This window comes from Schistocerca americana, chromosome 1 (assembly GCF_021461395.2).
Source record: "Schistocerca americana isolate TAMUIC-IGC-003095 chromosome 1, iqSchAmer2.1, whole genome shotgun sequence".
NCBI classification, from domain to species: domain Eukaryota; kingdom Metazoa; phylum Arthropoda; class Insecta; order Orthoptera; family Acrididae; genus Schistocerca; species Schistocerca americana.
In genome coordinates, this window is record NC_060119.1 from 1,099,678,120 (window position 1) to 1,099,706,056 (window position 27,937).

A 27,937-nucleotide genomic window follows, 5' to 3' on the forward strand; every position below is an offset into this window, starting at 1 on the left:
TCACCCCCCCCCCCCCCCCCACTCCCAGTAGTGCAGAGCACGGCGGAGGGAAGGCTCATGAGAAGAAGTCATAATCTTGGTGCCAATGCGGCGGATGTAGGTGGGGCTGGCGTGGGAAGTGGGGGCAGTGACGTGCTGCAGCCCGGTGGATCCAACGGCTGCACATGAGAGGTGATGGCAGGTGGAGATGAGTCAGCCAAAGACAGGGCAGCTGCATAGGGAGGAAGGTCGTCATTGAAGGACCATGCCGGTTTAAGTCTATTAACTGAGACTGTCTGGGGCAATCTGTGGAGGTGGATGACAAATGTGTTCATACCGTGGCGTAGCACACAGTGAGAGCCCAAATAGGGCAGCTAAATGGCTGTCCCACAATTTCGCACATAGCTAGGTCCTTGTGGGCAAACGCAGCAGGGGTGGTCTGGGGGCAGGGCAGGACGGGGTGCGGAGATGCGTGACGTGCATGTGGACATGCTCAACCAGGGTAGGGAAATCCTTGGATGCAGCAGGAGGTGAATCCTCAACGAACTCGGTGGGAAGAAAGAGCGACTCGCCTTACAGAACCTCGGCAAGCGTGGCATTGAGATCTTCATTATGAGCCGAACGAATACCCAGCAGGACACATTGGAGGGCTTCCGGCCATAGACCTTCATGGCACATTAGGGCGGCCTTGAGTGTGCGGTGCCACTGCTTGATGAGGCTGTTTGCCTGCGGGTGGTAAGTTGTGGTATGAAGCTTGGTGATGCCGCAGAGTTAGCAGAGTAGTGCGAATAATGCAGACTCAAACTGGTGTCTCTGGACATGGCCAAAGTGAGCAACCCATGCTGAGATGTAGGAACGGGCGACGGTCTCAGCCATGTTGTCAGTAATGGGGACTGCCTCGACCCAGCGGGTCGCACGGTCGATGACTGACAAGATATATCTGTAGCCCTCGGACGGAGGAAGGGAACCAATGCCATTGATATGGACGTGTCAGAAACGCCCCTTAGGGATGTGCTGTCATGGAACACATGCATGGCTCCAAGCATGACAGTCTTGCTTGACACTGGCCATACAAAGTGCTCCATAACCAGCCACATTGAGGCTCACATACCAGGATGAGCTAAGCCATGCAAGGTGGTAAAGACACTATGGTGGCATGGACCAGGGGCCGAAGTGTGCCCGTAGAGGTGTCACAAAGGACAGGGATTGCCAAACCGGTAGTATATGTGGCTGGACAGAGAATAATGGACTGTTGTCTGCTCTTAGCTGCTGTATATCATCATCTTTGGCTTGTTGTCGGGCATGTTCCTCAAGATTCAGCGGTGCGGTTCGCAGGCAGATGCGGGAAAGGTAGTCTGCCACAATGTTCTCTGCCCCACAGAGTGTGTCGGAAAAGTGCTGACAGATGTATTCCATATGGCGGAAATGCCTGGGCAGAAGGTCTTTAGCCAGATTGTGAATAGTGTCCACCAGTGGCTTGTGATTAGTATAGATCATGAAGGGTCACCCCTTGAGGTCACTAAGAAAATGTTTGATTGCCTCATACACTGCAAGCAGCTCATGGTCAAATACCAACCACTTGCAGTGGCTCTTAGTCAGTTTCTTGGAAATGATGTGGAGGGGCTGGGTGGAATCAGTGATGCGCTGCTGTAAAATGGCACCCACAGCTAAGTCACTGTCATCAGTCATGATCGAGACATGGGCTCAGGGTCATGGTGGGCGAGTGTGATGGCTTTGGCTAGGGCAGTTTTAAGGTTACCAAAAGCGTCAAGCATTGGTTGGGTCCACTTCAACTTCCGTAGTCCAGTGGCGTTCTCGCTGGAGAGAGCATCGGTGAGGGCCATTTGGACAGAGGCACCTTGAGGAATATGGTGGCTGTAAAAATTTACCAGAAAACAATGGAGCTGAGCATAATCCTCAGGGAGAGGAAGTTTAAGTATGATTTCGATATGAGAACTTGTCGGCCAGAGGCTGTCGGCAGAGATGGAATGGCTGAGGAAGATAACTGATGTTGGCAGCGAGGGCCGAATGGACTGAAGCAAGGTGAACTTGATGTTCCTCAGCACAGGAAGAAAAGATAAGGATATTGTCTAAGTAAGTGTAACAAAAAGGCAGAGGAAGCAAAATGGAATCGATGAACCACTGCCATGTCTGCACAGCATTTTTCAATTCATAAGGCATGTAACAGTATTCAAATAGGCCAAAGTGTGTGATGATGGCCATCTTTGGAATATCCAGTGGATGCATAGGAATCTGGTGATATGCTTTGGAACAATCTAATATGGAGAAAAAGGTAGGACCATGAAGTAACTGCGTGAAATCTTCGATATGTAGTATGGGGTAGTTATTGATAATGGTGCGGGCATTAAGGGACCTGTAGTGCCTGCACATGCGTAAGGTGCCATCCATTTTGGGAACAAAGTGAATAGGGGAAGACCAGTTGTTATCGGAGGGGTGGAGGACGCCCAAAGCCAACAGATCCTGAAGAATCTCCTTGGTGTGCTGAAGTTTGAACGCATTAAGACACCTATCAAACAGGTGGGCCATCAGTGGTGCGAATCTTATTGCCAGTGCCATTACTGATTGCCAATAATCACGTAGGAGAGTTGGCATGAGGGCTCAAGAATGTATCCATAACAGGGATGACGTAGGCAAGGTGTCGGCTGTAGTTGGCGATGGAAGGTGCAATGCAGGAGTGAAATGGCACAAAGAATCTGGAGAGGCACATGCAGGTGCGTCTTGGAGATTCGTCTGCGGCGATGCGAAAAAAAAAACAGCAGGTGGTGGAATGCTCGACACAGGAGCAGGTTGGCGAGAAGACTTTAGTATGGGCAAGGACTGCGATTGTTGTGTGCGGATGTGAGCTGAGTTGGTAACACTTCGCTCTCAGCTTCAGGCTGTGATGGCTTCGGTCACACAGCTTGAGACTGCAGTGGATGGGCACCACTGTGGTGGGCAGCCCGTGGGGATCCAATGGACGTCCAGCACTTCAGAGTCCTCTGATCGGTCCCCACCAGTAGCCAACCCAGTTACTGCTGGCACTGAGGCTGACCCTCACGTGTGGTCGAGTGAGAGGTCACCCCATGGTGAAGCAGGTGGCGAAAGACTTCCCAGGCGACTGCACATAAGGGCTCCCTGGTTTGTCTGACAAATAGGTTCCAGGTACTGTCTCTGGCTGTTACTGTCACTGAGCCAGATGCTGTCGCCTGTCCTGTTTCAGAGGAAACCACTCAGCCTGCAAGATTTGGGAAATCGCAGAGGGTGGGATTATTGGTAGTTGGGAGCTCTAACATTAGGCGCGTTATGGGGCCCCTAAGGGACTTGGCTGACAAGGAGGGTAAGAAATCCAATGTGCACTCCATGTGCATACCAGGTGGAGTCATTACAGATGTGGAAAGGATCCTCCCGGATGGCACGAAGAACACAGGGTGCAGCCAACTGCAGGTGGTGGTTGATGTCGGTACCTATGGCGTGTGTCACTTTGGATCAGAAGAGATTCTCTCTGGTTTTGAGCGGCTAACAGAAGTGGTAAAGGCTGCCAGTCTTGCTTGCAAGATGAAAGCAGAGCTGACCATTTGCAGCATAGTCGACAGGCCTGATTGCGGACCTCTGGTACAGAGCCGAATGGTGGACCTGAATCAGAGGCACAGACGGTTCTGTGACCGTGTAGGCTGCAAATTCCTCGACTTGTGCCAAAGGGTGATTGGGTTTCAGGTTCCGCTGAATAGATCAGGTGTTCACTATACGCAGGAGGTGGCTACACAGGTAGCAGGGGCTGTGTGGCGTGGACTTGGGCGGCTTTTTAGGTTAGAGGGTCTCGGGAAAACACAAGAAAGGATTCAGTCACAAAGGGTGCAAGCTGAACACAGGAAAAACGTAGATACAGGAACCACTGGTATAACAGTTGTAAATTGTCATAGCTGTGTTGGGAAAGTACCAGAGCTCCAAGCGCTAGTAGAAAGCACTGATGCTCAAATCATTATAGGCACTGAAAAATATAAACTCAGCCAAAATTTTTGCGAAGAACCTAACGATGTTCCAAAAGGATAGGCGAAACACAGTTGGCGGTGGTGTGTTTGTTATTGTCAAAAGTAGTTTAACTTGTCACGAAACTGAAGTAGATACTTCCTGTGAGTTAGTATGGGCAGAGGTCATTGTTGGCAACCGAAATAAAATAATAATTGAATCCTTTTACCGACCTCCCAATTCAGATGATACGGTTGCTGAAAGGTTCAAAGAAAACTTGAGTCTGATTTTAAAAACGTACCCAACCCATATAATAACAGTTGGTGGTGACTTTAATTTACCCTCAATATGTTGGCGAAAATACATGTTTAATTCCAGAGGTATACGTAAAATATCATCCGAAATTGTGCTAAATGCATTCTCTGAAAATTATTTCGGGCAGTTAGTTCATGAGCCCAAGCGAATAGTAAACGGTTGTGAAAACACACTTGACCTCTTAGCAACAAATAATCCTGAGTTAATAACGAGCATCAAAATCGATTCAGGGATTATTGAACACAGGGTTGTCGTAGCAAGATTGAATACTGTAATCCCCAAATCCTCGAAAAATAAGCAATAAATACACCTATTCAAAAAAGCAGATAAAAATTCACTTGATGCCTTCCTGAGAGACAATCTCCACTCATTCCAAATTAATAATATAAATGTAGACTAGATATGGCTTAGATTCAAAGAAATAGTATCGGCAGCAATTGAGAGATTTATACCAAATAAATTAACAAACGACGGAGCTGATCCTCCTTGGTACACACAACGGGTTAGAACACTGTTGCAGAAACAACGAAATAAACATGCGAAATTTAAACAGATGCAAAATCCCCAAGATTGGCGTTCTTTTACTGAAGCTCGAAATTTAGCGCGGACTTCAATGCGAGATGGCTACAACAGTTTCCACAACGAAACTTTGTCTTGAAACCTGGCAGAAAATCCAAAGAGATTCTGGTCGTATGTGAAGTATGTTAGCGGCAAGAAACAATCAATGCCTTCTCTGCGTGATAGCAATGGAGATACCATCGAAGACAGTGCTGCCAAAGCAGAGTTACTAAACACAGCCTTCCGAAACTCCATCACAAAAGAAGACGAAGTAAAGATTCCAGAATTCGAATCGAGAACAGCTGCCAACATGAGTAACGTAGAAGTAAATATCCTCGGAGTAGTGAAGCAACTTAAATCACTTAACAAAAGCAATTCTTCTGGTCAGACTGCATACCAATTAGGTTCCTTTCGGAGTATGCTGATGCATTAGGTCCATGCTTAACAATAATATACAACTGTTCGCTCGACAAAAGATCCGTATCCAAAGATAGGAAAGTTGCACAGGTCACACAAATAATCAAGAAAGGTAGTTGGAGTAATCCACTAAATTACAGGCCCATATCGTTAACGTCCATATGCAGCAGGATTTTAGACCATATATTGTGTTCGAACATTATGAATTACCTAGAAGAAAACAGTCTATTGACACACAGTCAACATCAGTTTAGAAAACATAATTCCTGTGAAACACAACTATCTCTTTATTCACATGAAGTGTTGAATGCTATTGACAAGGGATTTCAGATTGATTCTGTATTTCTGGATTTCCGGAAGGCTTTCGACACTGTACCATACAAGCAGCTTGTAGTGAAATTGCATGCTTATGGAATATCGTCTCAGTTATGTGACTGTATCTGTCGTTTGCTGTCAGAGAGGTCACAGTACATAGTAATTGATGGAAAGTCATCGAGTAAAACAGAAGAGATTTCTGGCGTTCCCCAAGGTAGTGTTATAGGCCCTTTGATGTTCCTTATCTATATAAACGATTTTGGAGACAATCTGAGCAGCCATCTTCGGTTGTTTGCAGATGATGCTGTCATTTATCGACTAATAAAGTCGTCAGAAGACCAAAACAAGCTGCAAAACGATTTAGAAAAGATACCTGAATGGTGCGAAAAGTGGCAGTTGACCTTAAATAACGAAAAGTGTTATTTAGGGTCAACTTCGGTTACATGATAAATCAGTCTAATTTAAAAGCTGTAAATTCACCTAAATACCTAGGTAATACAATAAGGAATAACTTAAATTGGAAGGAACACACAGAAAATGTTGTGGGGAAGGCTAACCAAAGACTGTGTGTTATTGGCAGGACACTTAGAAAATGTAACAGACCTACTAAGGAGACTGCCTGCACTACACTTGCCCGTCCTCTTTTAGAATACTGCTGCACGGAGTGGGATCCTTACCAGATAGGACTGATGGGGTACATCAAAAAAGTTCAAAGAAAGGCTGCACGTTTTGTATCATTGTGAAATATGGGAGAGAGTGTCACAGAAATGATACAGGATTTGGACCGGACATCATTAAAAGAAAGGCGTTTTTCGTTGCGACGGAACCTTCTCACAAAATTCCAATCACCAACTTTCTCCTCCAAATGCGAAAATATTTTGTTGACACCGACCTACATAGGGAGGAACGATCACCAAGATAAAATAAGGGAGATCAGAGCTCATACGGAAAGATACAGGTGTTCATTCTTTCCACGAATAGAATAGAATAATAGAGAACTGTGAAGGTGGTTCAATGAAACCTCTGCCAGGCACTTAAATGTGATTTGTAGAGTATCTATGTAGATGTAGATGTAGATGTAGGTGCGTGCTGGGCTGCCTTGCTGCGAGGCTGGAGATAGTTGGTGTATTGTACATTATGCATGTGGTAATTCGGCGGGGGCAGAGGCAATGCGGGCACATAAGTCATTGTTCTGGGTGCAGAGTGTGTCGATCTGGGAGCGCATGTATGAAAGATCAGAGAACCATGAGGTTATGCGCTCGACCAGTGAAGCACATGTGGAAAGTGCAGCCAAGGAGGTGGAGAGTGAAGTGGTGCTGAACTCGGGTGTGCACAGAACTGTAGATCCAGACATGTGCCAGAGCACAGTGGCCTGAAGGTCTGATGAAAGTTTGTAACAGTATAGAAAATCCAACCTGATATAGGTTCATCCACAACGGCAACGTGGAAGTCCAAGGGAAGGTGTGAAATGATGAGAGGTGAAGCGACATCTTGATGGAGCCATGGACCGCAATGGGAGAGAACGGTTGGCGGCGATCAAGGCCAGAGTACTGGGGGATAGCGCATCGAGAGTGTGCTTGGCCGGGATGATGCTAACATCGGCACCAGTGTCAATGGAAAGCAGATGCCGGTCGAGATATCTGTGGCATAGAGGCATCATATGGCTGAAGCAGGTGGTGCAGTGTTGGAAGATAGGCACTGTGAATGTATATGGTGGGACATGGTGCCTAAATGTGCCCGCCAGTCTCATTTGGGCATCACATGGCTGAAGCGGGTGGTGCAGCGTCGGAAGATAGGAACTGTGAAGGTATGTGGCGGGACATGGTGCCTAAATGTGCCTGCCAGTCTCATTTTGGTAGGCGCAGGGTGCACGGCAGTTGTGGGCAGCGTCTTCCTGTAAGTAGCATGGAACCAACATAGTGGGTAGGCCGTGTGGCTGCTGGCATGGTGTGGGCAGGAGTAGAGGCTGACTGCGGCAGGGCCAGTACCCAATCGCGCCACTGCTTAGGTGAGGCCGGCGGCTGTTGGGAGCCTGTTGGCAGTACATCCTGTAGGCTGTTAGATGACAGTTCCTGATGGGCAGATGAGGGGCCAAGGTGAGCTTGTCGACCTCTGCTGGCTGGGTGTGGAACTGGAGGTGCAGGTGCAGGATGGTGGAGATGTCGTTCATGACAGGTGGTGTCAGTGATGAATGACGGCGTAAGCCTGATCCGCCATATGTAATTGAACCTCGAGTGGGTCAGCAATGTGAGGCAGGAGATGAAGCTGCAGATCTGAAGGCATTTTGACTATCCACAATGTCCAAAGAGCGGCATCAGGCAATGCGTGGTCATCAATTAAAGCATATAAATGCTGCCAAAGTAGCAAAAGGGTGTGCTCATTAAGATGCCCTCATGTATAATGTGATGGATAGCCTCTGCTGGAGGGCAGGAAAGGCGCTCAATGAGCAGTGATTTGACCATTGAATATTTGTGCGAGGCAGGCAGTGAGAGGACCAAATCACTGATGAGGTCCGTTTGTGCGTGGGGATGGCTCACCAAGCAGACAAAACAAGTGGCATCATCGGAAATGCTGTGGAAGTCCAGTAAGCAGTCCACTAAGGCGAACCAAGTTCTTGAATTGTCTTTCTGCAATCCAGGTAGCTTAGGGAACCTGCCTGTTGAGTCTACACCGGGAGCTGGAGATCTGTGCAGGTGGAGCAGGATGGATGCTGAATGTGTGGTAGCAGTGAACGGTGTGTTGCCCGAGGTGTGAGTGGGGTGGTGGCTGCATGCAGCACATGATATGGAGGGAGCAGAGGTGGCAGTGGGCATATAAGCTGTCATGGTGTGTCCAGCCAGCAAACCTGATGAACAATGCAGTGTGGGTGTAATGGCCAGTGCCGTTGCAAAAGCTGGCAGGGGGGGCAGTCGTGGTAGTGCCATGGGGTGGTGGACCTAGGATCCAGCACAGATGGAATGGCCAGCGTCATTATGAAAGAGAGCAGAAGGTGGTCGTGGTGCAACCACGGTGTGACGGTTGTGAAAACTGGCGCGGTCCAGGCGACTGGCATTGCTGAAACGGTGTGCGCATTGGGGAGGGGGGGGGGGGGGGGGAGTGATGATGCGACACTATGTAAATGAGAGTGTGCTACCCCATGCCTGGTGTGCCAAGCCATCCTGACGGTAAAGATGTACATGAAGGATAGACTGCAATTTCTTTAACTGGAACATCCTCAATGTTGTGGTTAGGTGGCAGGCATGTCGATGTTGTGGCTGTTGTTGTGCTGCCGTGCTAGGTGGTGGCCATGTTGAACTGGGTATGGTTAGGTGGTCGCCAGCATGGCCGGTCATAAATAACTGTTCACTTTTAAACAAGTTCAAAGGAGGTACACTTGTCCACTCATGGTTGTAATCGGCAGAGCAAATAGGGCCCGTTACACACGTGTATCGAAAGTCACAGGTAGATGCATTGTGGCGTAAACAATGCAGTCTGGCATGTGATGTGAGTGAATGATGAAAAAAAGCACAAATAATGCTGGATAAGACGTTGACAGTGTCAGGGTCACCGCTGTGGTTGTAAAGGGAGATTAGTTGAGAGATAACTCACTTCAGTATGAAATATACACTTATTAAACACTTGTGCACACAACAATTATGGCTGTTTCACATATCATGACCAGAAAGTTCTTGCCAGACTCTCTAGTCCAAAGAAAAAAGGTCCCCAAAGATAGGGCACACCATGCCAGAGACACCACGGCCATTTTACTATTTTCATTATCCCAAAACATATTCCATCATATATGCGATTGCAGTCTTTCTTGGCATATTCCAGTGATGAATTCTTCTCGGGTTATCAGCTGAATGGTGGTGTCATCTTGTTGCAACATTTCGATGAGTTTTGTACTCATCATCTTCTGGGGAAGATGATGGGTACAAAACTTATCGAAACTTGTGACAAAATAATACCACCACTCAGCTGATAACACGAGAAGAATTCATCATATTCCATCATAAAAACAAAAGATCTAGCCTAAATGATTGTCCACACCCATCAGTTTCCCCAAACATGTTGACACCATCAATGGTAATAATAATAAATTGTGTCGTAGAGCGCCATAAATATCGATATTTGTTCTGTGCGTAAGTGTGCTATCTTTGAGGAGAGGGCTTTGGGCAGTATGTTGGATGCTAATGGCAGTTAGCCTCCGGACTTGTATCTGTGTAGAAACTAAGTGTGAATAAATCTGTATCTCAGAGAATTCTAGTCGCTTACCTACGACTATTCCATATTCCCTCACTGGTGCCCCCGTTTTTTGTGTAATACGCGTCCGAGTTACCGCCCGAAGGTTATTTACGCGCCTACCGCGTCGGGTTTCTCCGCGATCACAAGGGCCTTTGTTCAGCTCCAGACAATGGCCTTTCAGCATTCACTGCCGCCTGGATTCCAGAAACATCTCTCCAGCACTCCTGCCATTGTAGTGGACATGCCGCAAGAATCTTCAGAATCCTTCAGCCAGAACATGCAGTGGAATTCATCGAGTGCCGCCAGTTTCTTCCAACCGCTAACGGTCGTGGACTCTGGCTTTGTTAGCCTAGACCTTCCCACGTGTTCTCCACAGAATGTTGGTCAGAACATTCCTACTCCTGTGTCGAATGCACAATTCAATACAGTTCGTGGCGTCGAGCGAGGTTTTGCTACTTTGGAAAATCCAGTAGTAAATTCAAACTCGAGTCAGTTCCCGCCACGTGTGTATCCTTCCACGCCGGCTAGTCAACAGGTGTTCAATGCTCGCCAAACAGAAAATATCACACCGAGTGTGCATCCTAGTGGACGTGTGTGGGATCCTTGTGTTGCTTCTAATCAAGTCAACAATTCTGTGCTGGACAGTAATTACTCCGACATCTATAACCAGCCCCACCACTCACGGTCGAGTGAATACTGTGTGCATAACGGACATTCACCGGCATACTTAAGCACTTGTGGCTTCTCTCCGAGCTACCACGTCAATGAGAATGCACATTTTGACTACGATCCTCACACCGTTCGAGCGTCCGTCGCTTCTCAGCCTCCCCCCCGGCGTCAAGTGAATTTCGCGATTCCCGCATTACAGGACGCCAATAATTCAGACTCGCTATCTTCTGCATGCTCTACTTCCGTCCGAAGTAATAGGCACCTCCGCAGTGACTGCAGTGCCGAATCTGCCGAAATTACCAGACTTCAAACCCACTCACCCAGAGTTCTGGTTTAACCTGGTTGAGCAAACATTCAATGTCTGTGCTTTGGACGACGATGCACACTTTGCCTGCCTCATGAACCATCTTCACGACCGCGTCGATTTAATTTACGATCTGGTCAAAGCACCCCCCCCCCCCCCCCTAGCAGGGAAGTATGCTGTGGCGAAACAGACGATACTGGAGCGCGTCTCTAAAACCAGGAGAGAAAATGTGCGACAGCTCATCTACGAAGAGCGTCTCGGCGACAGGTCTCCGTCCCAGCTGTGGCGTTGCATCCGTCTTCTCGTCGATGAGCAAGTGACGCCTGATGACACGCTCGCAGAAATCTGGACTGAAAAGCTGCCTTTGCCTGTCCAGACTGCAATCTCTGCATAAGCAGATAGGCCAGTAAATTAACGTTTACGCGCCGTCGACAGAGCATACTCCGCCAGGCAACGTGAGCTCCGTGCACTGCATTCTGGACGTGACCACACTAAGACGCTTTCTGACGCCACACCTTTGTCTGGTGCTGGTAATAACAAGTTTATTAAACTAGCCGCCCTGCCTGCACCTTCAACTCCCCGCAACGACAGTGCATCGGCCTCTGTGGAAGACTCTGGGGCACACACTCCATCACCTAGCAACTACCCACAGGAGCACAGGCCCGCCCAACCTTACTGTTTCTTCCACGCGAGATTCGGGGAGCAAGCTCGCAAATGCCAGTCACCGTGTTCTTACCCAAACTCCAACTACAGGTAGGCTATGGTGCTACCTCCTGCGATGTAAACAACGGGCACCATCCCACGTTGCACTCCGTTTTGGACAATAACAGTAAGTGTAGTCGAGTCTATGTTCGCAATTTACGATCAGGTGTATGTTTTCTGGTAGACACTGGCGCAGACGTCTCTTTGCTGCCGGTTCGCCTAGCAGCCAATGAAGTGCAACCACACAAAACAGTACTTCGTGCAGTGAACTTGTCTACCCTACAGTGTTCGGGTTCCACTTTGTATACAGTGAAACTTTCGCCCGAGTGCAAGCTGGAGTGGACGTTTCTAGTGTCAACAATTGAAGAACCTATTCTCGGAATTGATTTCCTCAAGCACTATCAGTTGTCACTAGATTTTGTGCAAAATACTGTGTTTTACCCCCCCCCCCCCCCTTAACAAACATATTCCTTTCGCTTCGCCGAGTGACAGTTCGGCTAACACCAAACATGTGTGCTGTGCTAAGAAGTGTGTAAACCTATCCTTGGAGCTGCAATCTTGGACCAACAAGTGGCTAGTGGAGTGCGCCAAGTCTTTGAAGTTGCGGATGGAACGTACGGAAATGCTGCTGCATCTCCACGACATACACCACGAGTTGGCCTCCACACAACAACGCCTCGCGTCACTACAAGCAGATGACTCGTCGGCTACAGACAAGGTCAGTCCATGCCAATCTGGTGTTCCCATGTCCACGCACGTTAATGGCAATGTTGTGAACTCTATAAACTGTGTCAGCAGCCCCTTTTGTAATGATAGTGTATGCCCGAGTGCTCATGCTCCTTGTGTTCCGAATGGACAATTAACTTGCCAAGCTCGTGGCAATGAACTATGTCCATCTGCTGTTCGGCCATGCCCACTCGTGCCTACAGTGCTCGTAGCGGCACGGCCCACTACCAAGAACCAGTGTACCAACCTCACCCATGTTAACACGTGTGCGGCCTTTACGCAGCCTTCGAGCGGGTGGCACACCTGTACTTCCGTGCCCTCAGCGCCACAGCTTGGCCCGTCCGCCACTGCCTGCTCCGCTTCACAGACATCTGACTGTCGTGCCGCGCCACGTATTGCAGTAGTCACTAAGGGCACAGTTCATCGGTTACGTCTAACCGATGGGCTGCCCATACCGCAACGCCCATGCCGCCTCAAGCCGGAATTTATGAAAATTGCAAAAGAACAATTGGACGATCTGTTACAAAAGGGAATAATTGAACCTTCTTCCGGTTGCTGGGCTAGTCGTATCCTGTTTGACCAAAAGAAAGATGGTACTTGGCGTATGGTCGGAGACTATAGGCGTTTAAATGCCCGCACCATCATTGATAAATATCCGGTCCCACACATTGCAGACTTCAATCATGTGCTCGCGGGTGCAAAGTACTTCTCTGTTTTGGACTGTAAGCACACATTCCATCAGATTCCTATGGCTCCGGAGGATATTGAAAAGACTGCCATAACCACTCCCTTTGGGCTGTTCCAATACAAATTTATGCCATTTGGGTTGAAAAACACAACCCAAACGTGGCAGCGTTTCATCAATCAAACTTTATCCCATCTAGACTTTTGTTTCGTATACATGGACAACATATTGGTTTTTGCTTCTACTTTGGAACATGGTGAGGAGCATGTTCAAGTCGTGACAGATATTTTAGCAGCCACTGGTATTGAACTGAACAATAAAAAGACTCAATTGCACCAGTCATCCGTCACATTCCTAAGTTATGTTGTGTCATCGGACGGTCTGACACCACCACAGGACAAGATCAAGCCTGTTCTTGAGATGCTACGCCCTCAGACCTATAGGGAATTACGCAGGTTCATCGGAACAGTTAATTATTACCGGAAACATTTGCCAGCCACTTCTGCAGTGCAGGCTCCTCTCACAAATGCTCTCGCTGGCCCACAAACTTCTGGCACCCACCAGGTACCATGGACACCAGACGTGGACAAGGCATTAAACGAACTCAAACGGCTGTTGGCCTCTGCTGTCACTATTGCTCACCCACAGGCGGACACCACAATGTTTATCACTACTGACGCTAGTGATAATGCTATTGCCGCAGTACTGAGTCAGACATACAATGATGTTACGACCCCCCTGCAGTTTTTCTCAAAAAAGCTAAACAACGCGCAGAAGAAATACTCAGCATTCGACAGAGAATTACTTGCAGTTTACGAGGCCATAAGACACTTCAGAACTGATGTTGAGGGACGAGATTTCTATGTGCTCACTGATCACAAGCCGTTGGTTCCTGCCATAAAAAATCCTGCGGCTGATCCGCCCACACGACACTTTCGTCACATCGATTACATCTTGCAATTTACAAATGACATTCGCTAAATCCGAGGAGCGCACAATGTGGTTGCTGATTTTCTCTCATGTGTTGGTGCTGTCACAACCTTAATTGACTTAATGGACCTACCTCGGTTGCAATCGGCAGACCCCGATACCATGCAGTTAATTTCAGACCACAGCTCCTCTCTCCAACCAATACGCTCTACTTTCCCTGGCATATCTGACTTAGTGTGGTGTGATGAATCGACTGGTACGTTGCAGCCATTCATTCCTAAGCCCCTTCAAACCAGGTCTTTGACAAACTACACACATTAGCACACCCCGGTGTCAAAGCTTCCACCCGTCTGGTAGCTGAACGGTTTGTCTGGAGAGACATGCGCCGTGACTGTCAGTCTTGGGCAAGGGTATGCATGGTGTGTCAACAGTACAAAGTTTCCAGGCACACTTCTCCACCCCTTGGCTGTTTTGCCCAACCGCCAGGCCGGTTTCACCAAGTTCATGTCGACCTCGTAGGCCTTTTCCCCCCTCCGAGGGTTTCCGTTACTTGTTTACAGCTATTGACAGGATGACTCGGTGGGCTGAGGCTGTGCCTATTCTGAGCATTACCTCTGAGACAGTAAGTCGAGCATTCTTAGATTCGTGGATCTTTAGATTTGGCTCACCTGTTTACCTCACCACAGACCAGGGGCGACAATTCGAGTCATCAGTTTTCTCTGACTTATGTAAAATATATGGTATTGTCAAAATTCATACTTCTGCATACCACCCCCAAAGCAATGGGCTTGTCGAGCGATGGCATCGCACCTTAAAGTCTGCCCTGCATTGCCATGACTCACTATGGACAGAGGCACTGCCCTTCGTGCTTCTTGGCCTTCATGCAACTTTCAAGGAAGACCTCAAGGGTTCCGTAGCCGAGTTTGTGTATGGCCAACCTCTGGTTTTGCCTGGAGAATTAGTCACTCCGACCCCACTTCCACGGCCCTCTGAACTCCCTTCACTTCTCGAGCAGGTGCGCTTGCACTGCAGCAAAATTCAGCTGCCACCTCCGGCTGCTCATATACCTCCGCGCGTGTACGTACCACGCACGCTAGACTCTTGTGAGTACGTGTTTCTCAGAGACGACTCAGTCAAAGCCCCGCTTCAGTCGCCCTACACAGATCCTTACAAGGTCATCAAACGCTCTGAGAATAACATGGATCTCCTCATAAAAGACTCTGTAACCACGGTCTCACTCAACCGAGTGAAACCAGCTTTCATTGAGCCTCAGGTGAACCTCCCTGATTCTGCCCCTATTTCTCCCACTCCTGCTTCAAGCGGCCATCCATCTTCCCACACCATGCATTCGGGTATTGATTCTCCACAGCGTGCTTCTCTGCTGAGCACTGCTCCTTCTCCGTGTTTGTCTAATTCGAGTGGCCAATCTTTTCGGGGCTTCACTCCTCACAGCCTTCGCAGTCGAACTGCCAACTACTCGGATTCTATCATTGTGTTACCATCTTCGTGTGACAGCTCTTTGTCATGTCGTTCAATCCACGCTGGCTCCTCGTTGCCTTCGGTCGTGCTCCCTCATCTGTCAGCTGATCACCCGAGGTTGTCTCCTGCGCAGTCCAGTGCACCTGCCACTTCCCTCTTAGCAGATGCTTCCCCCTGCCATGGCTTTCCCACACCTCCCTGCCTTCCTACCATTGCTCGTACAGGTGCCATCCAAGAATTTACAACACATGTGCACCCTGATGACATACATAAATTATCTGTTGTCCTAGATGTCGATACGGTGTGTGTGGTACTCGCGTGTGACAATGTTGAGGGAGGAAGTGCAGAATCTCGTGTGGTGCGCCGCTTTAAGTTGAGCAGAAGTGCTGCGTGTGGCAATTTGCATGCCTTTGTTAGGTCTTCTGGCAAGGTGATTCTCCGCCTGCCGGCTGACGAAGTGCTACACCTCCACTCCATGACGGGACGTCGTCTTCAGCCGCCGGCGTCGCTTGCTGACTTCACCATCGACGTGCCGGGTTTCACCCCCCGGTCTCCTACCAGTCGACCGCTTCTGCCTGACGCGGAAGAACTGTACGTTACCTTCCTAACTTCTCACCCCCTTCCCCCCCATTCACAGGGACGTACTCCATACTGTGCGGGGGGGGGGGGGGGGGGGGGGGGGGGGGCTATGTGGCGTAGAGCGCCATAAATATCGATATTTGTTCTGTGCGTAAGTGTGCTATCTTTGAGGAGAGGGCTTTGGGCAGGATGTTGGACGCTAACGGCAGTTAGCCTCCGCACTTGTATCTGTGTAGAAGCTAAGTGTGAATAAATCTGTATCTGAGAGAATTCTAGTTGTTTACCTACAACTATTCCATATTCTCTCAAAATAAAATGGCCTCAGGCTGGAGTTATGGTTTTATAAATTTTATTCCATGATCGATTTGAAGACTTTCAAGTCTCATATCCAGATGTAATTTATTTTTCAAGTTTATCTGCATCAATGTACTTGTACTTCATAACATTATCTCCTGTGAAGTATACACCATAAACTAACCAGTGTACATGTTGTAAGGTTAGGTTAGGGATCTTGTGCTAAAATCATAATATACAGAAATTATAATTATTCATGACAAATACCAATACTGGAGCAATAGTATTTTTTGTCTTTAAATATTGGTGTAATATAGTTTCAGTTTAAATGTACACAGTAATGCAATTTCTGATTTTCAAATCAAGTTTTCATTGAAAATGAAAAGCTCAAAGTTTTAAATTTGTTTGCTTTGAAGTATATTTCTTTATATGAATTATTTTCATTGAAATTTCCCACATAACTGCAATCAGCATAGCGAATACAAGATAATGAGCAATAAAATATTGTTTTTAATCCTTCACATAAAACTTTCATTGTTCTAAGAAGTTTGAATTTTTCAGTCCATATTTTAGGAAGACGTAGGAAAGAAAAACCACCACCAATTAACACAGTTATGACCTATTTATTCCAAAAGTAAAGAATAGTATGATGGAATTACTATGAAATATTATATTTGCATACATCAGAAACATTAAAACTGAAGAAATTAAAGGTAGTACAAACATGAAATGATAGTATGGCATTATTGGCCAGGATAGCCTGTCTGGGGCTGTTCGCCATCTGGTAGAGGTCTTTCTATTTGACACCATATCGCCAACTTGAATGTCACTGAAGATGTAATGAAATGATTAGGACAACACAAACACCCAGTCCTTGAATACAGAAAATCCTCATCCTGGACAGGTATCGAACCTGGTACCCTGCAGTCTAAACTCAATTATACTGATCACTAGACCTCAAGCTTTGGACATTAAAGATATTTTGGTGACAGTAATGGTCATGATGCAGCGAGTGATGCATCAGTAAAATATATTACCAACTCCAAATCTGAAACTTTATAAATTAGTAATATGTTGAATATTGTATCGGTATCATGTGGCTATTTCCTTGTACCTTATAACATCACACTCAAAATAGAGCCATATTGCAATACTTCAACACTGAATGCACCCTGTAAAAATTTGGAAATTTGTGGTAAGTTCCTATGGGACCAAACTGCTAAGGTCATCGGTCCCAAGGTGTACACACTACTTAATCTAACTTGAACTAACTTAGGTTAAGGACAACACACACACACACACACACACACACACACACACACACACACACACACACACACATATGCTCGAGAGAGGACTTGAACCTCCATTGCGGGTAGCCACGCGAACCGTGGTAAGACACCTTTGACTGCACAGCTACCCCATGCAGCAATGCACACTATTCCCTGTTCATAACTATAGTTTCAGTAGGGTGCCATATTTATTTTTGAGATTTCATTATGTCTAGGAAGATGAACCACTACATGTAAGTCAAAAAAGCATTTGTAGGGTGAATTGTTGTGGAAGATGGCAGAATCTTCATCAGTTTGTGCCAGCACTGAAGTGTCATGTCAGGTTGCATCCTCAATTAAAAATTCATTTCCATTGAACCAATGCTCTGAACTGAATTGCACTGACATCATTGTTTCTCTACCATTATCTAAAAGATATGTATCATGTTTGACAGCAGTAAAGTGCTTCTCACACTGACCTGAAGTCTGCCCAATGGAGAATGCAGCTGCTGTAACTATCACTAATACATTGTCTCATGAGTGGAGGCAGTTCCACCCTTCCCAATTAATGTCCACAGCACTTGTGTGTCATGAGAATGCATTTGATGTCAACAGAAATGTATTTTCTCCAAAAATCTCTGCTGGGAGACAGAGACACACCTTTACCACCATAGAGACTCTCACCAATGGTAAGAGTGACCAAATGGTGCTACATGCCCAGATTGTGGAAAACATTGGTTACATGTAGCTAATGCAGCCACAAAGGCCTCTCAGCAGTTCAAATGGCTCTAAGCACTATGGAACTTAACATCTGAGGTCATCAGTCCCTAGACTTAGAACTACTTAAACCTAACTAACCTAAGGACATCACACACATCCATGCCTGAGGCAGGATTTGAACATGCGACCGTAGCAGCAGTGCGGTTCCAGACTGATGTGCCTAGAACCACTCGGCCACAGCAGCCGGCCCTCTCAGCAGTACCCCACTCATCATGCATAGTGGATATTGGTTGCATTTTAATTCCATGTGTCACTGACTTGTCATGGGAAGTTTGAATAATGAGGAGCCTCCTACTGTATAGCATCTGTGATTATGGCTCTGATTTTTCTGACAATACTATCTCTCAGTCACTCTTTCCAGTTTCCCTTTTCATGGTGGATTTTGATTTTCATGTATTAAAGTTTATCTAATCTACAACAAGTATGTCTGATATTTTACTTACAGTTTCTAACCTTTACATTCTGAAGATTCTGCTCAAGGAACCGAATAATGAAGGTGTAGTGGAACATGTGCCAGCACTGAAGTGTCATGTCAGGTTGCATCCTCAATTAAAAATTCATTTCCATTGAACCAATGCTCTGAACTGAATTGCACTGACATCATTGTTTCTCTACCATTATCTAAAAGATATGTATCATGTTTGACAGCAGTAAAGTGCTTCTCACACTGACCTGAAGTCTGCCCAATGGAGAATGCAGCTGCTGTAACTATCACTAATACATTGTCTCATGAGTGGAGGCAGTTCCACCCTTCCCAATTAATGTCCACAGCACTTGTGTGTCATGAGAATGCATTTGATGTCAACAGAAATGTATTTTCTCCAAAAATCTCTGCTGGGAGACAGAGACACACCTTTACCACCATAGAGACTCTCACCAATGGTAAGAGTGACCAAATGGTGCTACATGCCCAGATTGTGGAAAACATTGGTTACATGTAGCTAATGCAGCCACAAAGGCCTCTCAGCAGTTCAAATGGCTCTAAGCACTATGGAACTTAACATCTGAGGTCATCAGTCCCCTAGACTTAGAACTACTTAAACCTAACTAACCTAAGGACATCACACACATCCATGCCTGAGGCAGGATTTGAACATGCGACCGTAGCAGCAGTGCGGTTCCGGACTGATGTGCCTAGAACCACTCGGCCACAGCAGCCGGCCCTCTCAGCAGTACCCCACTCATCATGCATAGTGGATATTGGTTGCATTTTAATTCCATGTGTCACTGACTTGTCATGGGAAGTTTGAATAATGAGGAGCCTCCTACTGTATAGCATCTGTGATTATGGCTCTGATTTTTCTGACAATACTATCTCTCAGTCACTCTTTCCAGTTTCCCTTTTTATGGTGGATTTTGATTTTCATGTATTAAAGTTTATCTAATCTACAACAAGTATGTCTGATATTTTACTTACAGTTTCTAACCTTTACATTCTGAAGATTCTGCTCAAGGAACCGAATAATGAAGGTGTAGTGGAACATGGAAAATGATTTCATCTGATTAGAGATCTGTCATCCATTCTAACAAGGATTCAACAAACTCTAATCATAGAAACACAATCCTTTGATTACAATCGTTGTCCATTTGTCTCATTTGTTACATGCTCTGTTGAATCTTACAACAACTGCCCTTCACACTGCAATTGCCACAAAGACATCAGCCGTTTGACACAAGATTTGGATGTGAGAGTTTGAGTCTGTTTTGTGACACATATCCTTGTATTCTTATCTACAACAACAATATGATTTCTGCCAAATATCATACCTGTACCCTACCTGAAACTTGAGCTTGTCCTGGAATGAAATGACCTACTACAATCTTGCTTGTGCATTTGTTTTTTTATTCACACATTTAGAAGAAGGAGGCATACACCCCACTACATTATTAGTATTTCTGTGTGCACAAAGAGAGAGGATCTAGTGAAACAATTACAGTAATAGATCAAATATACACAATACAGCCACAGCCACAAAACATAGAGAGTCCATAAGCAATCATAACAATATGATAAATAGTGATATTTGAAAATTAGAGAATCTATATTTTAGTTTTGGCTTTAAACAATAATGGTTCATAAAATCAATATAATCTTTCAAAAAGGTAACAATTGTCCTATATATTACAATAAGAGGATCCACTTGGTGTCTACTGTTAAAAATGTCATCACAACTGAACTGAAACATAGTCTAGAATTGTAACATAATGAAACAGCCAAGCATCTTCAATGAAAATGGAAAGCGACAGTGCATAGTAACAAAATTGGACTCCTAAAATGTAATAGTGGTGATACAAATATCTCTATATTGAAATAAATAAGTTGCCTAAAAAGATGAGTAGGTGAAACAGGAATGAATAAAGAAAGTATAGCAGTTGAAACATTGCTGATCACTATAGAAATGAATGGCCTGCAACAGTGATCATAGCTATCTACCAATGCATTATTCTACACTTTATGCTTTCTTTCACTGCATTATGCATGACACTGGTATCAGAAAATTGAAAAATTGCATAATTCTAAGAACTTAAATTGTGTTATCTTTATTTCTAGAAAAATCATTCTAGTGAGTTATTTCTCCAACACAGACTAATGTTATCTGTATCCTTCTGTTACAGTACCAGATATATGCAGAAGAAATCTGCTGAACAGTATATAGAAGAGGTCACTTCCAATGACTGGTCGTTTAGAAATAATGGAAGACGGTCCTCAAACCAAGTGAAAACATTCTGGAACAAGCTTAATACTTTAATTCCCACTACAAAAACTGAGTTGCCCTTTATCCATTGACAATCCTGAATAGATAATAGTAATAATAATAGTTTATCCATGGGTGTAATTTTCAGAAACTGTAATATTATTTTTTTGGATAAATTTCAGTCATCACTTGCAAATAAATTTTGTTATGCTTTAAAGGTTTCAACAAATTAATTTGTCATCTTCAGAAGACCACAAAATTAGGAATCTTATAAATCTTTAGATCCTGGCTCTACATTTACATGAAGAATAAAAAGTATATTACAGAAACTTACTTACTTTAGCAGGCAGTCAATATCTCCTTCACATAAGTATAGTTCTGTAATATACTTCACATAAATGTACAATATACTTCACATAAATGCAAAGCCAAGGTTTAAAGATTTATAATACCCCAATTTTGGAGGCTTCTGAAGGCGAAAATTTGTCGACACTGGTAAAGTATAATAAAATTTATTTGCAACTGATGACTGAAATTTATCGTGAAAATATAATAATAATAATAATAATAATAATAATAATAATAATAATAATAATAAATTTATTATCATTATTCCATTACAGCAATAGACACTGTCACACACATTGTGCAATATACTTGGTAATCTAACAGAAGCCACAGGGTAGTTATGGATGTTAAAGTTTCGTATTACAGCTTTTGATAGTGTGTGGTATGTAGTATAAATGCATTTACTGCTTCATATTATAACAATGTACATTTTCTGTCTGTTCTGCTTCTGGCAACTTCTTCTTTGTATAAATATTTGTGTTTATAAGTTTATTATAGTTGTAATTTTCTGTCCTCAAAACAAATGTTTACAATGTGCCTTATGTGAAGAACTATTAACTACCCTAACAGCTTTCTTCTGCAGTATTAAGATGACATGCACACAGCTAGAGTTTCCTGATAAAATAATACCATTCGATGTTATGTGTTGGTAAAATGAAAAACAGCTATTTTGATTATGAAATCCCTCAGTCACCTTAATAAACAAATGACTCATGGCAGTTTACATGGTGTATGAACTACACCAGGGACAATCGTGCTGGCATAAGTGATATAGCTCTCTTGCCAGGCTGCACACTTGCCCCAGAGCCACACCAAGCTTTCTGAGTGTGACAGCTCTGGATCAAGGGAAACAGGTAGATGCAGTATTTCTTAATTTCCGAAAAGCATTTCATTCTATATTGCACCTATGCTTAATGCCAAAAGTATGATCATATGAGGTATCGAGTGAAATTTGTGACTGGACTGAGGACTTTTTGGTAGGGACACAGCACATTATCATGGATGGAGAGTTATCATGAGATGTAGAAGTAACTTTGGATGTGCTCCATAGGAGGGTGTCGAGACCCTTTCTGTTCATAATGCATATTGATGACCTCGCAGACAACATTAATACCAAAATCAGGCTTTTTTCAGATGATGCAGTTATCTGTAATTAAGTACTATCTGAAAGAAGCTCCATAAATATACAGTCATATCTTGGTAGGATTTCAACATGGTGCGGAATTGTCAGCTTCCTCCAAATATTCAGAAATGTAAAATTTTGCACTTCACAAAATGAAAAAACATAGTATCATATATCAATAAGTCACTGTTGGAATCGGCCCACTCATACAAATATCTGGGTGTAACACTTTGTAGGGATATGAAATGGAATGATCAAATAGGTTTAGTCATGGGTAAATCAGGTAGTAGACTTCGGTTTGTTGGTAGAATACTGGTGAAGTGCAATCAGTCTACAAAGGAGACTGCTTACAAATCACTCTTGCAACCAGTTCTGGAATATTGCTCAAATGTTGGGACCCATATCAGATGAGACTAACAGGGGATATTGGACGAATACAGAGAAAGGCAACATGAATGGTCACAGGTTTGTTTAACCCATGGTTGAAAGTCACAGAGATACTGAAGGAATGGAACCAGAATACTCTCGAAGACAGATGTAAACTATCCTGAGAAAGTCTGTCAATGACATTTCAAGAGCTAGCTTTAAATGATTACTCTAGGAATATACTACAACCACATATATATTGCTGACATAGGGATCATGAGGATAAGATTAGAATAATTATTGCAATCACAGAGGCATTCAAATAATCATTCTTCCCACAGTTCAAATGTGAATGGAATAGGAAGAAACCCTAATAACTGGTACAATGAGACATACCCTCTGCCATGCAACTCATAGTGTTTTTCAGAGTATAGATGTGGATGTAGAGATTGGGGGGGGGGGGGGGGGGGCACTGCCAATTACCACATAATGGAGATGCTGAGCTGCAGGTAGGCCCAACAAAGAGACTGTCAGTAACTAAGCTTTCAGCAAAAAGGGCCTTTGTTGAAAATAGACAACACACACACACACACACACACACACACACACACACACACATACACGCACACGCAAATGCAAACGCAACTCACATACTACATACACATGACCACAGTCTCTGGCTGCTTAGGCCCAACCAGATTTTAGTATTGTCGTTATCCTGGCTTGGATTCTCCTTTGTTTGGTTTTATATATAATATTTCTCAACACCATAGGTCACAAATAATAAAAAATGTCAGTATCTAACAATGGAGTATCAACAATATTAGGAAAAGTATAGATTGCTACTTGCCATAAAGATGACCTGTTGAGTATAGATTGCTACTTGCCATAAAGATGTCCTGTTGAGTTGCAGACAGGCACAATTAAAATACTGTTATGCGTTGTAGCTTTCACCCAAAGCCTTCTTCAGCAAAGAAAACACACACATATTCACACAAACAAGCACACCCATGCACATGACTGCCACCACCAGCAGCTCTGACTGGAGCTCTGGTTGTAGCTGCCAGTGGTAGCAGTCACATGCGCATGAGGTGTGCTTGCTAGTGTGAATGTGTGTGTTTTCTTTGCTGAAGAAGGCTTTGGCTGAATGCTACAATGTTGATAGTCCTTTCGTTGTGCCTTTCTGTAAATCAATGGGTCATCTTTATAGTGCATAGCAATCTATCCTTTTCCTAATATTGTTCACATTTCAGTATTATTTGACTATTTTTGGCATGCTGAAGATAAAATAATAGTTTTTATCTGGTACAAAGTGTCAGCTTACAGATAGACAGACAGTTTCACACATTTTTGCACTCTGTTTGCCACCTAATCATGACTTATTTAGTTTTGTAAACATAAAGAGCCTATGACACATACATATGTTGATCAAAATATTATATCACATTACAACCACCTTACTCTTCCTGAGAAAAGCAATGTAGATCCTGGACAATTTTAATGTAAAACAATTGATTTTTTAAGTGGGAATTGCATTGCTGATCAATCCATTCCATCTGACATGCATAGGTGCACTTTCAACTGAAATGGCAAATGGTTTCCAAAACAGTTCAAATATAGGTGTAAGATTGGCAGGATCCTCAAAACATTAAGGAGACTATCCTTATAATTCTTTCAAGACCACAATTAATTCATCAAAACTTGTATTTTCTTTAATGTCAGTGAGCTTACGTAAATGAATGGTGTTTTTTGTTATGCATCCCCATCAAATCAGTTCGTTCAGTTTCACTGAAAACTGACACAATTGACAGTGTAAAAATGCGTGCGACTACTGAAATTTTTTTATTTGTACCACCAGTTCCATCATATGATCCATGCCTATAAATTTAGCACAATGTGCTTCTTGATGTACAGAACAATAAATCCCATCTCTTGGTCATCACAATTTCTTGCTACTTCATTGACCATTCAATCTTTGAGTTCTTTCTGTTGTAGTATAATGTCTTCCCCTAACAGATTTGTGGTACTCATTGATTATGTGAATGTACAATAGGCAATGAGAATTCTCATTCTTCTTGTCTGTCATTCCCATTAATTTTTATAGGCTTGTGATGGTAGACTGCTTGAGTGTCTCTTTTTGTGCAAACAGCCACCAGGCCTGTGAACTTCCTTTATATTACTACGAAACAGCAGAGAGTAAACAGTGCTGAAACACCGTGATTCTGCTGAATTGAAGAATGCCATGCTGACTGAAAAAATACCACACCACAATACTAAACGAACTATCATGCTGTACCAAGTACTTCCAAGAAGGACTGAGCGAAGCTGAGACAGGCCAAGCCTCCAGCCACACATTAGGTTTGCGTGAAGTTTAGCATGCCATGGCTAACCCTCCCCTACACGGTCAAACGCTTTGCTTGTATCACAAAAAGTGACTTGAGCAAAGCCTTTGCACAATGACACTAGCTTGCATGCAAATGTGCTGTGGTTCGCAGTGCATATTTGCGCAGCTCGTTGGTGAAAACAAAGAGTTTTAGCTTGTTCTAACTTTGGTGAGAATACTTGTGTGAGTTTGAGGTTAGGTGTATCAGAATAGTGTAAACAATGTGCAATATGAAAGGGGGAACAGGAGAAATTGTTCAGTTTTTGAATACCTGTCTATGCATGGATGCTTGTGGGATTTCAGGGATGTCGACTACAAGCAGCAGTATGTTGCTGCATTTGAGGCCATCCTACATGTGATGAACATTGATGGACTGCCAACATCTGAGCTGCAGAGCAAATACATTCAATCAGGAGTACTTACATAAATGAATTACAAAAAATACAGGCTAGCGAAACATCCAACTGTGGAACAGCTCACATCCACAAGACGAAAATTCCATGTTCAAGTTGGCAGATTCTTTTTTAAGGAAAACTGTGAACAAGATGAAAGACTACACAAAACTGATAAGCTGAATATTCAATATTAATTTATTTAAAATGCCACAGCAGTGCTTCACATTCACAATTTATAGTACATATTTTTAAATGTAGCATTTATGTTGCCACAATACAGACCCATGTGCAAGAAAGTAATTTGCAAATGATTCTCTTCTTAATGCACCCTGCTTCAAATAATTATTGCTGCTGGCTTACAGCTTTGCATCTATCATCTCCGCAGCATTTATGCTTCTCTATGTTCCTGGATGGTAAATTCCACTATCCACATTCCCCTAGTCTATCAGTTGTGGTTGTACACATTCTTGGGAAGTTGTTTTTCTCTGCTAGGTACAATTTTTCACAACAAGTGAGATCTCAAATATCTATAGTTATGTATTCTTTCCTTTCTTTTCAGCGGGTCATGCTTAGAAAAAAGGCAATGGCCTTGCCACAGTGGATACACCGGTTCCCATCAGATCACCAAAGTTAAGTGCTGCCGGCACTTGGATGGATGCCATCTGGGCCATCATGTGATGTAGCCATTTTTCGGGGTGCACTCTGCCTCATCATGCCAATTCAGGAGCTACTTGACCTAATAGTAGCGATCCGGTCAAAGAAAACCATCATAACGACCGGGAGAGCTGTGTGCTGACCACATGCCCCTCCTATCCGCATTCTCAGATGAGGATGACACAGCGGTCAGATGGTCCCGATGGGTCACTTCTGGCCTGAAGACTGAGTGCTTTTATGCTTAGAAAAAGGATTCATTAAATGTGGTGTTAATGGAAATGCATCATCACCAAATTAAAAGCACATTTTGGCCGGCCAAGAGTTCTAGGCCCTATTGCCGATTTTAGAGCAATTCTTGCAAAAATACCACTGTCAGATGTCATTCCCGCTTCACCTATACCAACGTAAGTGAAACAGTAATTACTGTCTACAACAGCAAAGAGAACAATACTGAAGGTGCCACTGTAATTATGGGACTGAGGAACACTTCTTGGTAGATATTTTATCACAACATGTTTTCCGTTTACTGCACCAGAGCATGGCAAATTACATCACATCTCAAAGTTCTTTATCGTATCTCTCCATTCATCTTCAGTCTGGGATACCTGTGAAAGAGTAATCAGGATTACAAATCCAAACTTTGTAATTCCTTAGAACAATACCAAATTACAATCAGGTATGCTGCAGTTCAAGGTGTAACAATCTCATTCTCCCAGTGTCAGGATGCCAATAAACAAATCAAGAAGATGAAAATCAGCAGGCATGAGAGGGTGCACAAATAAGTGAACCATAAGCAGAATCAGTGACAGAGTGAGTGGTCACTCTTGCAACAGCTCACAGTCAGCATCAAAACTGAGTATAAAGAAAAGGTGTGTCACAGACCATTTTCAGAATCTCAACAATTTTATTCATGCACTAAGGTAAATCACATATCAGTATGAGAAGGAGGATTAAACTGCCAGTTTTTGAAAAAGCATTATGAAGGAGATGCAAAAACTGCCAGAGGAGCATAACATCAACTAATGAGGAAATGCAGTCCCCAGTTAACTATAAGCAGAAGCATTTCTAAGCTGAAAGGCAAAAGAAAGAATAGGTCCACTCAAGACAGTTTATTAAGTCCAGAATATTGGGTGGGGAAGGAGGACTATCTCAGGCAGAAGTCACCAATGCAGCAATAAATGATACAGCAATAAATTAAGTTAAATTTTAATGGTGTGTTGTTACTGCATTTGTACTTTTCTATCTTTCATATTAATACATATGTAATTAGATGATGTTATGTTCTACCGTCATGTATTCTGCCATCCCATGCAGATCACAAGCAATTGGAAGAAATTTGGCACCTGTGAATTTTGGAACATGATACAGGTACTGTACGGATGAATATGAATCACCACTTTCCAGGAAATGCTATGTGTTTTGTAATTCCAGATCTCTTAACTATGCTTCACACATTACAGTACCTTTCTTCACTATTGCATTATTAACTGTATTTAGAAGAAACATAAACTGATCTGGTGACATTCTGAGATGATTAAAACAGCTTCTAGGGTCTCCCACTACAGTTTTCAACAAGGGTGCTGAGCAACAGAGGTGAAATATTTTCTTTGTCCAGTCATTAACCCAAACATGTTCCCTTTTTTTTCTTTTTTCTTATGCAACAGTTTCACACAAACAAACATTAACTTCGCCATATCCAACAAACTGCGAGAACTTTCATTTTAGACACAACTATGGTAAAAAATGATGAAAGTGAAGAGCACACTGGTGGTGCCATGT

The 27,937-nt window shown here is 43.9% G+C and overlaps 1 protein-coding gene across 1 annotated transcript in view; it reads left to right on the forward strand.

Annotated features, from left to right (window-relative positions):
• The window catches only part of LOC124596598, a 113,770-nt gene extending 92,771 nt beyond the window's left edge, over window positions 1-20,999 (forward strand). The window contains exon 12 of the mRNA XM_047135798.1: window positions 20,810-20,999. Coding sequence (XP_046991754.1) covers window positions 20,810-20,981 — 172 coding nt within the window. The 3' untranslated portion in view covers window positions 20,982-20,999. The remainder of the gene's footprint in view (window positions 1-20,809) is intronic.
• The last annotated feature ends 6,938 nt before the right edge of the window (window positions 21,000-27,937 follow it).